Source organism: Coloeus monedula (genome assembly GCF_965178545.1).
Source record: "Coloeus monedula genome assembly, chromosome: 12".
Classification (NCBI taxonomy): Eukaryota; Metazoa; Chordata; class Aves; order Passeriformes; family Corvidae; genus Coloeus; species Coloeus monedula.
This window is the reverse complement of record NC_138792.1, coordinates 8729991-8744377: the sequence shown is the minus strand read 5'-3', so window position 1 is coordinate 8744377 and position 14387 is coordinate 8729991. Positions and strand designations below refer to the sequence as shown.

Sequence of the window (14387 nt, the reverse complement as noted above, 5' to 3'; positions counted from 1 at the left end):
CCGTGTATGTTCTACCACAGTTTTTGGTGGGTTTTGATGAGTAGTGATGTAGTTTATTTTTTTCCCCCACCTCTTGGAGGCAGCAGATGTTTTCCATGTTTTGCTCCATGTTTTGCTCTCACTGTTCTATCCTTGTAATACAGAATCAGCACTGTGGCACAGTGAGCCAGGTTTGTACTGTGAGGGAAGGGAATATTGCATGTAACTACGGTTAATCCCTTTGAAACGAAGCTTTGTTAAAGAGATTAATCTTGAAACTGGTTCACAAGGAATTTGCTTTTTTAAAACTCGTTTTTAAAAGTGAAAGAGATCAGATACCAAATTCCTAGGATAACTGGGATTGAAGGGGGACATCAGAAGGACATCTAGCCAAACACCCTGTTCCAAACAAGGACAGCCATGAGGTCAGGGCAGGTTATTCAGGCCTTTGTCTAGCCTGATCTTTGAAAGCCTGGCTAGGAAGGTTCCATTTCATTTTAGGAAATGGTTCAGTAAATCCCTCTTAACTAAGAATTTTGAGTTTTCATATACATAAAATCAAGAAACTGGTTACAAAAGCCACATGGAAGATCGGGAGAGACACCCTAGTCATGTCATGTAACACTACTGCTGGACTTAAAGCTCTGCCTCTTGCTGCAAGATGCTTTAATTGATCCTGGGATTTTGTAGCTCCAGGTGAATTAAGCCACTTCTGTGTTTTCAGTCTGATGCTTGGTAGTATGTTTAGGCTAAGAGCCAGGACATTCCTAAAGCCAGGTAGGGGATGGGTCATGTCTCTAAATGCTTCTGTGGTAATGAAGACTAGAATTCAAGTGTGGGTGTATTTCAGATCTGACATAGCGACTGGTTTCTTGCTCGATTGAAACTTTGTACATAATGTTCTCTGACGATTACTGAAGGGGAGTACCTCAGATGCTCAGCTTTTCAAACTTTTAAAGCGTATGCTTTGTGTTTTTAATACAATGCCGCACCTGTTCTCAGAGCAAGTTGAACCCTGAAGTATTTCAGGTAGTCTATCTTCTAATATGGCTCATAGTTTTTAACTATAAAGAGGTCTGAAAGATGTATTATGTAGAAACCTTCTACCAAGAAATATTTCTTCTAGAAATCTCACTTCTGTAACCCTGAGATCAACACAGGGCTGTAATGAATATGCTGTGTTAGAATGGGGGTGGAAGAATACAAACTAAGCAAATGTGGTATGGAAGGGTTACTTAACTTGGATCTTCTCTGTAAACCAACCTTCTATATCTCTCTCCTCTGAACCCTTTGAAATCCAACTGTCATTCAGTTACCTGACTGTTACCTTATGCTAGAGGCTGTTATAGCTGGTTTGTCGTGCTTTGCACTGGTGTGTGGATGCAGCTACATGAAATCTAGAGTTTTTAAAATGGTTTTCTCAGTAACTGAGCTGTGGGGGGAAAAATTAATCAGGTAGTATTTGTCTAATAACTATCACAGATATGCTCAGAAGCTTCAGGCTTGTTTAAACTCTTGTGTAAAACCTGACATCTACTGGTGGGAAGCATAACTGGGCTGTTCTCAGCGGGAGATGTGCTGAAGAGCCTGTTTGATAAAGTGCTGGTGCTTTTGGCTATAGATGTTGCATTGTACTCCTTAAGCATAAATTTGGAAGTCTAAAACTAACTGTAAAATACTTACAAACAAACATAAGTATTATCAAAGGTGATTGAACTCCCAGTTAATTGTGTCTGCTTTGAACACTTGTATAATGGTTCGAGGACGAACTTTGTAGGTTTATATTGTAGACCAATTTTTAAACTTTTTGTGACAATATTAAAGCTTTTGTATAGTCTTCTGCCAATTAAAAACATTTATTTTTCCCTTATGTCTTTAAAGGCTTGCCATGGATGTACATCTTTATCCAAATGTGATTGCAGTGGAGTAAAAGGTGAAAAGGTAAATAATCCTTTTTTTTTTTTTTACCTGTCAGACCAGTGCACAAACCACTGAGTCGTATGTCAGCTAAAGATAACTGAAGCTTATGGATGATAGTTCTTTGCTTCTTGCTCATATCTCTTTTTCTTTGATGGTAGTGTGGGCATCAGAGCTGTATTAACAGTCTCAGATATTGAGTCAGACTGACTGGTCCATCTGACAGTGTAAGATTTTCATATCATTATTTTCTCAAGAATGTGGGGAATTAATGCACAGATTTTTTCCATCTATCTGACAATTTTAAAAAATGCAAAAAAACAGAGAAGAGACAAATCCTAGTAAAATAAAAAGAATTCCTAATTACAGCCAAGGCCTGCCTACACTACCTACTTAGTGTTAACAAGCTAAGGTGTGGAATGTATAATAATAGTTATGCTAGTAATGCTTCAGTGGGATTTTAAAATTGAGTGTGGGTTGTTTTCCCTCTTTTCTTGCACTGCCAGTTCATAAGTAGTTGATGCTCACTAAGGTGTTCTGAACTTGTACTGCTTTTCACCTCGTAACTTGCACAGTTGGATGCAAAGATGATGGTTGCTATTACTAGATGTGAGCTGGAGCATGGAAGTGACAAAATTCAGATACAGCTTTCCCAACACAGTTAGCTGCTACCCAAGTAAGCAGCTAGTTAATGGCCAAACATGTATTCTTGGATCAAACAGAGTAAAAACCATCCCCCCTCCAAAAAGCATCTCTGTGTCCCTCATTCAGGTGCAACAAGTTGTTTTGGTCTGCCCAGCTGGTGTCCTAAGGCCAAGAGATGCATGTTGACATCTTGGAGCTTTCCTGCTTCCTTGCAGCTTTGACTTCCAGTCTCACTGCCTGTTCTCAGTGTATCTGTACAGTACTTCACGTTTGTCACCATTATTTCTTATTGTTTTACAATATTTTTCTTCGAGGATACAGCAGGTGCTCAGCATTTATTTTAGTTACAGTGCACTGTAGATACACAGCTCAGTACTTGCCTGAATGAAGCCTTTTCTCAAGTGTGAGGAGCCTGGTTATAAGTGAATTGTGGTTAAATAGTTCCCATGTCACTGCTGTTGTCACAGGGAATGAATGGGATGTGATCACTGCAAGGGGCAGAGGCTGCCAGAAATGCTTCCACTCTCAGTCTTGTAAACAGTTTGCTTGAGATACAGTGGAGTCATCTTAAAGATGTGAACTGATAACAGTTTGATAAGCATGTCTTATCAAACCACTTACCCTATCTTAGCAAGGTTCTAGGAGGGCTTCAGTGCTCTAGATTAATTTCTGACACATTTCAAGGGTGGTTTTTGAGTTGCATAAACAAATGTAACCTTAAATGAACAAAAGTAATGCAAAACAATCAGTCACTGCACTGGCACTATAATGTGCTGGTGCAGAGTTTTACTATTGGCTCAGGTTAAACAAGGCAGCTGTCCAAAACTCAAGGTAATGCTTGATGCCACACCTGCCATCCAGATAGCTCCAGACAGGTGAGGTCATTCCTTGGCATTTGCTTGCTTTTAGTTCATTGAGTATATTCCCAATTTACATACCTAGTGAAGAACGGTATTCCCTTGATGGCAAGATTTCCAAGTTAGATTTGGTTATCCAAACATGAACCTGGTTAATGTTCCTAGGGGATCTTCAGATGGAGGTGCCCAAACCAGATGCATCGTAACACTGGTCACAAGTTATTTCTGGTTCAGTTTGAAGGCTCTTAAACATCAGACTTCTATGCCCAATGCATAGAAGGTATTATTGCAGGTACAGCTTTGGAGAACCTTTCTATAATTCTAAGCTGGCTTTTTTCTGGGCTTGTCACAGCTATTTTGTGAATTTACTGAGCAAGCAGCTGTTGTCTGGTTAGTGTGGATATAATGCAATCTGTCCTTAGAATGGACATGAAATTCGGAAACTGTGATTCATTTCCACTGCAGCCAAGGTAAACACAGCATAATCCTGAGGCATGCCAGAGGGTTTTTAAACAGCCCTTCTGAAGCTTGCAGACCCATCATGTACCTTATGTAAAGGAAGGATGAAAAGAAAGCCCATATTCCTAGGTATGATGTGTTGCAAGTGGAACTTGTTTGAGCATACATGCACACACCTCATGTTAGTTGCCCTGTAATTACAAAGCCCTCAGTATTTGTTACATTGCTGGAGTCAGCAGTTCAGCTCTGGGGAACCCCAAGATCTGTCCCTGAAATCCTAATGCTTTATCTTATAAATTCTTTGTTTTGGTTTGTTTAGGTTTTGAATTGTTTGTTTGAATCTTCCTAGATTCTTATATTACTACAAGACATCAAGGCCTGTCTTAAGATGATTAGCTTGAACCCTCACAGTGTATCACTGTGATCTCTACATTTGATCTAAGTTTCCAAATCCAATACTGCTTCCTTCTGCAGTGACCTCTGAACCAGGAGTCACACTCTACAGCTCCTTGCCTAATGGGTGTGGGAAGAGCACTAGACAAAGAGCTGTTTATATAATCTCCCCTCTTCGATTCTCCCACTAGGAGTGTGACAATGTATTTGAAGATGTTCTGGAAGTCAGGTGTATGGAACCTGGTTCTTTACTGGGAAGAGAGGAGGAGCCTTGTTTAATGCACTCTGCTGAGCCCTGCCTTTTTTTCTACTGGGCTTCACTTCTGGCCCTAAACCGGCATCTGCATCCAAGTCGCCGCTCACTTGCATTGTCAGCTAAGAAGTGCTGCTTTGTTCAGCTTAGCAGAGCCTAATGCATTCCTTCTGAGACTCACAAGTAGTCTTCTTCCTAAGCATCATAGCATTCCCTTTAGGGTATCCCAATTTTAACAGGTCAGGTACAGGAATACAAATTGAACTGTAACAAATAGGAAGACTATTTTCTTGTCTTGCTTAGGGGAGCCACAGCTCTAATTTAATTGCTCCCATGCTGCCAGTGATTCTTCTTTAACTCAGCCTCTGCCATGTGCCCATGTAGCATAAGTAGCACATTATCTCTAGAAGAATCAAAGCACAGTGAGCTTTTTTAAAACCCACAGTACAACAGCTGACAAAAATCAGTGCACTTTTGTTTTCTTTGTCTTCTCAAACCCACCTTACTAAACCTGAATGTAAAATGAGTAAAGTCCAAGCATGCCTAAAATGAAATAATGAAGAAAAGAGAACTCAGTAAAAATCGATTGCAGCTGGGAGCCAGTTCGCTTTTACCCAAAGTAAGCAGCTCAAAAATGAACTGGATTTGGCAAAGGTATTAAAGTTGAAATGAATGATTAAAATGTTACATACAGGTGATTATAGGAATTGCTCTTACTCTTCAACTATAGGAAGTGTATACTTTTCACTGAGGCAACTGGGTTTTAAATATTGCTCTGCGCTTTTGAGATGAATCTGCTTTGATGCTTAAAAGCTTGTTCCTGAGTAGCTAGCTAAAGAAATAGGGCAGATGCTGCACACAGAGCAATTTCTAAAACAAACCAGTAAGACTTGTAGATTATTGGGCTGCTTTTACCTCTTCTGAAAAGAAGATCCAAAGTTGCTGATAAGATCAACTTGCTAAAGACTGGGGTAGAAGAGGAGGGGGTGGTACTGAGTCTCAGCTGCTCCAGCTGATAAAGCCTGAGAGCCCAGGGCTGAGGGCACTTAGCCCAGGACTACTTTGGGTTTTGCGTAAGTGCTGCTGCTGAAATGGTTTTCATACCTTCCCCTAGCCAGGTATTCCTAATTTCCTGTGGGGCTTGGGAGGCCCTGCTCAGAGCAGTTGGTGAGCTGATCTCACTGAAAAGAAGTTTCCTTGTAAATTTTACCAGTTTTCAGCCTAATCAATTCCTTCACACAGTTTATGTTGCAGCACAATGCTGTGGCTGTGATAGAAACGCCTAGCTTAAGGTGGGACTCTTGTTTTCCACAGAACCTAAGATGCCAGTTTCCCCTCAAAATAGCTGCTAATTATGCTATTTTTGACAAATATGGGGGACAGTTGATCTGATTTGATCACCTCAAGGTGAGGCCACATATTCTGTGGTATCATACTATTGGTCTCATTGGATGTGTATTCCTGGAAATTCTGAGTCTCAGAAGAAAATTATCCATATTTGTCCTCAAGATGCCTATTTCCTTCTGCCTTTATCATGATAAAATTTAGTCCAGTTGTGATCCAAGCTCAGCTTTTCTTTTCACTGTTGTATACAAATTCCTAAGAAGGAGTTAAAACTCTGATTTTAATCACTTTGTCAAGAATAATTCCATGGTAGGTGTCTGTGCTTCGTAACTGTTGACCTGAACTGTACGAATGTGGCCCTGCAAACTGAAATGTTTACAATCCTGATAAGTGACCACTGAGCATTAATCCTCAACCGTTTCATCTTACAAAAGAAGCCACAGATGACATCCTGAAGAAATTTGATATGTTTTGAAGCATGCAAGTCCTGTCAGAGGGGGTTTCTTTGCTGCATTAAGCTGTCACTTCTAACACTGTGTTTGTTTTGCATATGTCTTCATTAGATACTGTAGTTTGAAATGTGTTAAATTAGTGCTCTTCAAGTTGAGAAGAATTTGTTGGCTAGCATCATCATCTGAGACAGCTGTTATTTTCACCCTACTGTTTAGAAAGGTGGAGAATAATATGGGTGGCTATGGCATGACTTCTTCCATGCTGTGTATCTTAATATTACTGTGGGCATTTGTACATTAATTTAGTTTTGAGCAGCCACCCATAGTTAAGTGTTGTAGACTCTAAAGTTCACTATTTTCATAGCAAGGACAGGAAGCCAGTATGTGCCCCTCTTGTGAAATGGTACAGCCCTGTTCTTGCATGTGTTTAGGCATTAAAATGGGCTGTTCAACTACTGCTTTTCTGATTTCTTTTTCTTTTTTTTTTTGCTCCAATTTTCGTGGGGTTGTTTTTTTTTTTTTTTTTTGCCGTAAGTATACCACATCAATGTAAGTAATTTTTCTGGTTTCTCTCCCCATAGTGTCTATTTATAAATACATAATTTTGGAGAATAAATTCTAGAAATGTGAATGACTTCTGCATGCTTTAAAACTGCATCTATCCCTGCTTGTGTCCTATTATTAGAGTACATGGAACTCTGCCAAATTTTTCTGTATCCCTGTTTAATTGGCTGTATCTTGCTGTGGCAAAGCATAATTTTAGGGTGTTTCCCAACTATATTTTTTTCTTTCTGTCCCCCAAGCAACAGTCATGTTCAAGCTTGTGAGCTGGCAGTTTTGCTGTATTGGTGTAGCTGATTGAGGGCAATTAAGATCAGAATCTGACTCCTCACCCATTCCCTAAGTGAATGGTGGTTCTATAGCTGCTGCATCTTTATTTTGCTATGGAAACAATCTTGTATTTTCAGGATTGGAAGAGGAGATCTGAGTTGACCTAAACCTTTGCTATTTATATTTTAGTTTAGTAGGTTCCAGTCTGAAACAAGAAGTATCCAAACTTCCTCAGTTCTTTCTGTGTAAGCAGAACTGGCTAGTGAGTTTTTGCATTTATAAGAAAATTCATTGCACACTAACCAGGAACTTCAATCTCATTGTGTCTCCAACGATATAATGTCTTTTTTGGCATTGACTTTTTTTTGGAAGACTTGGTATGTTTCTTTTCAGTTTCAGTATGTTTCTGCAGTGAGCAGGCAGTTTTTTCTGCCAAATTTGTAGCATACAAATCTTCATGAAAATCAGTATGGTGTGGGCAATAAGAAAAATCTGGGGGCAGAAGCAACATCTGAAAACTGTTGTCACTTATGGTATCATCTATGGGCTGTTTAAATAGAAAACAATAAAAATAAACCCACTCAGAACTGGATCAGCATGGTTTCTCTTCCCACCCAATTTGCCACATTTCTTTAACCAATTTTTATCAAAAATAGGTATTGTAGTGCAGCTATTTCCACTGTAATTATTTTGAACTTTGATGTAAGTTCCCGTAGAACATGTCTGAGGTACTCCCTCAGCTGTCCCCAAGCACCGTCCTTCAAACAATCTGTTTGCTTTTGGGGGTAATTTGCTGGTAAACTCCACAGGAGTTGCCCTGGCAACAGTTTCCTCATGCAAGGCTCTCATTGTTGCTGCTCACTTTCGAAGTGGGCTTGGAAAATACTCATTTCAGTTTCAATACTACATACAGTTCACTAGCATCTGTTGGTGCCTCTTCTGTTTCTCTTAGCTGTTTGGCTTCATGTTCCCCTTTCTTTCAAGGCCTTGGCTTCCCCATTCCATGATTGTTTAGAGTGGAGACCTTGGCATAGTTGCATTTTAGAGAACAGTTCTTCAGCCTTAGATGACACACAAGGCCAACCCTCTGCTAAAAATCTGTTCTAGCAACCATTTGTAGATGCTACTTTCTCTAACAAAAATGTGAAGAAGAGTGACCAGGTTGAGATTACTAGGCACTGTGTAGCCTGGCTTGCCCCTCACACATCTGATATGCCTCTTGTACAGAGGTGTGTTTTTTTAGTGTGCAAACACAGTTCATGCCAGAGCTTGCTCCAAAATCTGGTTTTGCCTAATGTTTTCCTTATCTGGCACTCCCGAATTCCTCATTCTCTCTCCTTCAGGGACACACTAACCCTTTCATATCCTGGCCTGAGATAGTAACACTCCTCCACAGTCTTGCTTTTCAGATGAGGTAGCAGACCAACTGTATAGCTCCATGCAGAAGTACTTGTATTGGGCTTGCATGGGATAAACACTCTGTGAAATCGGTTTAAGTGCTGTAATTAAAGGTAATGCATGTCTGTGTTCAGGAATTTCTGTAGTTAAGCAGGTGAGATGTTTAGTCACAGTGTTAGTTTGTCGGTGTGATGACTTCCTACAGAAAAGCAGAAAGATAAAATGTGTGTTTTATCACATATTTTGCTTCTGTCATATTTCACCTCCACTACCACCTATTCTTTTTGTAGGGGGAAAGGGGATTCCCAGGCTTGGAAGGACAACCAGGTTTGCCTGGATTCCCAGGACCAGAAGGACCACCTGGTCCAAGAGGCTCAAAGGTATGTCCAATTCACTTGAATGGCGTGAAAGTTCTGGGCAGCATTTGCTTAATTGTAGTGCTGATCCTAAGCAATTCCAGAACTCCTGATTATCATTCATTTCATAGTAAAAATCTTCAGATGTTGGGGTATAACATAGGTTTTTTTGGTTGATTAGTTTGACTAGTCAGCCAGTGGAAAAATATTGCTCTGAGTTTCCTATCCAGTTCTTCTATCTACACAAACACTTGCCAGCACTATCTGTGCACTTGTATCCTTTCACTAGGTGCTGCACATTAGGATCAAAGAACAGGTTTGGCAAGGTGCTGTGATGTAGCTTTGTTAGTCCTTGCACTAAGGAGATCCTAGCTTAGCCTAGTTCACTGATAAGAGCAGAGTTCTGCTCTCAGCTGCCCTGAGGACTCCTACCAGGTAGGTAAACTGTTGTTTGCACCTGGTGGCATTCCTGGGATGGGATTCCTGGGCTGGGTTTGGGTGGGGTGATGCAAATGAGGGCCTCATTGAATCTATGTGCAGAGAGCTGAGGAATGCTCCTGGCTTTCCCTGGAGTGGTTCCATTTATTTCTATTCACTACTGAATTGCATCATTACACTCAGATGGTGTAATTCAGCAGTAAAATTCCTCTGAATGTATTTGCCTTTAACACACATAAGGATATTCAGGATCAGCCATTTCTTTTATAAATGCTCACAGTATAAACCTAACAGAAGCACATCAAAAAGAAGCAAAGAAAAAAATAGGCAGGTGATAAGAAAAACATGAAGGAAGTCTGCACTAAAAGAGAAGATTAATTGTATATAACAAGAGTGAAACAGCACAGGAGTTTTAGACTAGAAACTCTTGTTACACTTTTATTCTATGAATGCATTTTCTGAAGATTTTGATAGATAGTTCTGCATTGTGATTCTGTGGTGATCATAATGCAAAGTAACCCTGGTGCAGTCTGATCCGTGTTGAATCGTGGCTCCCCTGCTCTGCCCACAAGAGGCCGCTGGAGGATATTGCATGGGAGGCCTGACCCTGTGATTGTCAGCGACCTGAGAGCACCGTGGCCTTTAGGAAAATTTTCCTCTAAATCATGGTTAATCAGCTGGAAAAAATGCTTTTCAGCTCAGAGTCCAACGCCAAAAGTTAAAATAATTTTGAACCCTATAATGCAGAAGTAACAACTACTATAACTTTTAGTCCACTTACTGTGAACATGTAGGACAGTTTATGCTTACTGTTTAATTTGATAGAAAGACAAACTGCAGCTTGAGTGTGAGTTCTTGTTTGTTTTGTTGTTTTTTAGGGTGATGATGGTCTTCCAGGGCCTATTGGACCCAAAGGAATCAGAGTAAGTATTGATGCAGTTTTAGGGTGATATGTTGGAATAATGAATAAAGACTGACAGGCATTGAGTGGGTCCTAACAGAAGTGGTGACTGACAAGAAAAAAAACTGACTCAAATCTGAAGAGTAGTCTACCTACCAGCTAGAAGAGATTGTACTACTTTTTATAATTAATACAAGATTGTATAAGCAATACAATCTTACGTATTGTTTGTATTTCATAAACTCATTAGGGAGAGCAGCCCCAATACTTACTTGATTTGTTTTGCAATACAGGACCTAAACAAGTGCTAGTATCTTTGTTTCAATGTATTCTGAAGTAGAGGCAGTATGTCTAAGGTCCATACAGGAGAGGTGGGCTTGTCTGGAAGTCCTTTAGGTTGTGCCTGTGCTTTTTCTGTTGGACACCTCAACTGGTGATAATTGATACATCTTTGACTTCACTGGCCACATGCATTTTCCATGTGTGTTTATTTATTTTCTCTATATATCTATAATCTATTACTTCAGTAGCCCTGCATTGTCTTTTCTATGTTTTTGGGACTATTTCCCTGAAAGATTGGTAAGAACCTTGAATGCCATGTCAGCATGGCATTCTTTTTTTTACAGGTGATTCAGATGTCTCTTTCTGTCTTGACTTAAATTTGCACAAATAAGTTACATTTAGTGAAATCTAGGTAAATCCTTTTGCACACCCATTCCTACCGTACTGTTTCAAACACGTGGTTAATGTGGTTAATTTCCTTCCAGGGACCTCCAGGGCTTCCCGGGTTTCCAGGAACACCAGGACTTCCTGTGAGTAGGAATGGGCTGTATAGATAGAAATCTGTTCCCTTTTGTCTTTCAAGCCCAGAAGAGCATCCTGCAATCTAACTCTTCTTTCCTCTTTTCCACTTTAAAGGGATTGCCAGGACAAGATGGGCCACCAGGACCTCAGGGTATCCCAGGATGCAATGGAACAAAGGTGGAATTCCTTTAAGAATCTTAATGCAGCAATAGTATGGTAAAGAGTTCTTGTTCTCCTGGCTGTAAGCCAATAGGTTTAGTCTGTTGAGTGCCACAGTACTTGCTGTTACTGAGTTGTGCAGGTAATTCCAAGATAATTCAGACTTACGCACCTATTTGAGAGAAGGGGTCATTGTCTGGTACTTAAAGCCCAAGTTCTGCCAGAAATTGCCAGCACCAAGACACAACATTGTGTACTCTGTAGCCAATATAGTTAAACTGTGTTCAAATCCTTAAGTGTGTAGCTTACAACTGAGAGGTGTGTCTGATAATGAGCTCAGATGCTGTGTCTCGTCATTGTAGTAGACTCTTGCTACCAAGAAAATCTCATTACTTAGCAGTGAGACTTTTTAATTCTTAATTTTTTAATAATATTATATTGAAAATACTGATTCAGTGTCTTTGTTGGAGGGAGTCTCTTTATTCTGACATGCTACTTAGCTTCACATTATGATTTTCCCAGAAGAAAAGTTGATCTTCTATAACATTCCATGGGTTTTCCATCTCTGTAGTGTAGTACTTTGCCTGGAAGTATGCAGAAACATGTGACTGTGGAAATTTCTGTTTTAATCAGTTGTATAAATTAACTAAGATTTTTCTATAGCTTGTTCCAATACAATTTGCTATTCTGGAGTCATAAGCTAACAATGACACTAGACTTTGAGTGAAAATTTGTTTTTCTGGTTTTGTTATGTTTTGATTTGGTTTTGGCTAATAATTTTCTTCATCCCTAAGGGAGAACGTGGATTCCCAGGCAGTCCAGGTTTTCCTGGTTTACAAGGGCCTCCTGTAAGTAAAAGATTTCCCAATCAACTACCTGTAATCCACAGAAAGACTTCTAGTGTGAAAAATGAGATATCAGCCTCTTTTTGCATTTTTTCATTTAATAAATGGGAAATTTTCTTAATGTTTAATCAGAACATTTTAGATGTCCAACGAACATGAGTTTTCTGCTGTATGCTGTGGTAAATCTCAAAAACCCCTTTGAATTTTCACACGCTGAGATGCTTTACCACCTGCAGAAAAATACAAATACGTGCATATGTGTCAGAGAATTAAGATCTTGGTACTGACATCTAGTACATCTAAAGAGGCTTACTGGTGATTAATGGGTCAGAAAAAAGAGACAGTGTAGGGTGTTTTCAGTACAAAACACAAGGATGGACTGTCAGTACTGCAAAGTGACTGTCAGAACCAAAGTACAAACAGAGGCGTAGTAGACAGGATGGATAATAGGAGGCAATATAGAAACAAATTGCTAAGAAAAGGAAATATAAACCTTCTAATGCTCAACATTCACTGTGAAAGTTCTTCTCTAATTTTTCCATTTGATTCTGAAGTTCATAAAGAATTTATTTTCCCTGTTCCATATATTTTATAAGTTTAATGTTTTCCTCATGGTGTAGATCTGATTAGTGGTTTGCAAATAACATACCAGTGATTTCTTTCTATTGATCTTTCTTTTTTTGTTTCTTTTAAACAAAGGGACCTCCTGGTCTGCCAGGTATGAAGGTAAGTGTGCTGTACTCTCACATCCAGGTACTTACCAGACATGGGTGTGCAGTGTGATCTGCCATGAGTAACCTGCTTGTTTCATGCAAGACCATGTGCATCCACTGGAATCTGGAGTGACATTCTTGGTGTTTCTAGTGCAGCTAACTGGAAATTCTGCTGTAGCTTAGTTTGGGTTAGTAGCTTGAGAGGTAGCAGAGTGTTTTCTGAAGCTGTTTCCTTGGGACTGTGAGGGTCAGTGTTGAGGCATCCAGTTTAACAAAATGTCTACAAACACCCAAATGCACCATTAGTCTGCCTGTGCATACTCAGAGCACTCCTAAAGGCTAAACAACAGTGACCTAAAATATCCAGTGACAAGAATAGTACATCTTTTGTTCCTTTTGAAAATGTTTTTTGTACGCCATATTACATAGATGGCCTTTTCTCCTAATGTTGTAAAGAGTCTCATGATCTAATGTTGAACCTTAAGAAGCCCTTTTATTTTTTAAGGGTTTTGTTGTACCTTTGACCAATTTGAGCATGGCCCAAAACATCAGTTTTCATTCAAATCTATTTAAGAGGAAACCTGACCCACAGAGTTACTCCTGAGAGGACAGCATAACACTGGTACTGGAAAATTGTGACTGTTAAGCTGAATTGTTCTTCTTAGCTCCTTTTCTTCCCATTTGTTTTGAAGATATTAAAGGACAATCTCATCAGAGCATATACTTTTAAAACAAAGATATTCCCTGAAATCAATAAGAAACTGCTTCAGTATAGAGCACGAAGCATAACTGTTGTAACAGCACACTCAGCACTAATCTCATGAGCTGGGACATTGGAAAAAGCTGAATGAGCCTTTTTTCTGTTGTGTCCTATCCACTGCTTTCACATGAAGCTGGAATGTTTATTTTGTGAAGAGTTTGTGTTTCAATCCCCTAATCTTTTGGAATTTAAATCAATGCTGATTTTATCTTTGTATAAAACAAATGTTTTAAGGATTGTTAGTTTAGCCATTTAGAATCTTCATCTCTCCTGAAAAGAGCTATTCTTGGAGAAGCTCGTGCTTATGTTAAAGTGTACTGCTAGGGTGTAGCATATTTCAGGGTCTCTTAGAGTCTTAGAAGCCACTATGTGCCCTTTGGAGTCAAAATGGTGATAAGGTATTGTAAGACATGTTGTTAATTAAAGTCAACTGTATTTCTTCTAGGGTGAAGCAGGTGAAATAATTACATCCTTGCAGCCAGGACAGAAGGGTGACCCAGGATTTCCAGGTCTTCCAGGGATACCTGTAAGTTGCATAAAGTACTATTAGGCTGTGTTCTGCCAAAAAGATAACATGAAAAGTATTTTCGTTACAGCACAATTGGCAGCTTTGGTGCTAGGGGATCCATATGTTTTCTTGGAGATGCAGGACTCACATTTAATGTACTTCTGATTTATGGCTTGAGGGAAAGTGCGTGATTCCATATTGCTCTTAATAGGGCGACCCACAGAACGCAGAAAGGTCCCCTGGTCAGGAAGGTGCTATCCAGCAGACAGCAGTACTCACAGTTACTGACTTGCTTCTCTGCTTTCCCTGCCTTTTTCCCTTCCTAGACATTCTTTGTATCAGTTCTGGAGTTCTCTTCCCTTCTTCTCTCTGAGT

At 39.7% G+C, this 14387-nt stretch overlaps 1 protein-coding gene across 1 annotated transcript in view; it reads left to right on the top strand.

The window, feature by feature from the left end:
* Positions 1 to 770: 770 nt before the first annotated feature.
* Positions 771 to 14387, top strand: part of COL4A5 (collagen type IV alpha 5 chain) — a gene marked incomplete at its 5' end in the record, with an annotated part of 54277 nt that continues 40660 nt past the window's right edge. The window contains 9 exons of the mRNA XM_082289746.1: positions 771 to 791; positions 1861 to 1920; positions 8819 to 8908; positions 10201 to 10245; positions 10991 to 11035; positions 11142 to 11204; positions 11981 to 12034; positions 12731 to 12757; positions 13950 to 14030. Coding sequence (XP_082145872.1) covers positions 771 to 791; positions 1861 to 1920; positions 8819 to 8908; positions 10201 to 10245; positions 10991 to 11035; positions 11142 to 11204; positions 11981 to 12034; positions 12731 to 12757; positions 13950 to 14030 — 486 coding nt within the window. The remainder of the gene's footprint in view (positions 792 to 1860; positions 1921 to 8818; positions 8909 to 10200; positions 10246 to 10990; positions 11036 to 11141; positions 11205 to 11980; positions 12035 to 12730; positions 12758 to 13949; positions 14031 to 14387) is intronic.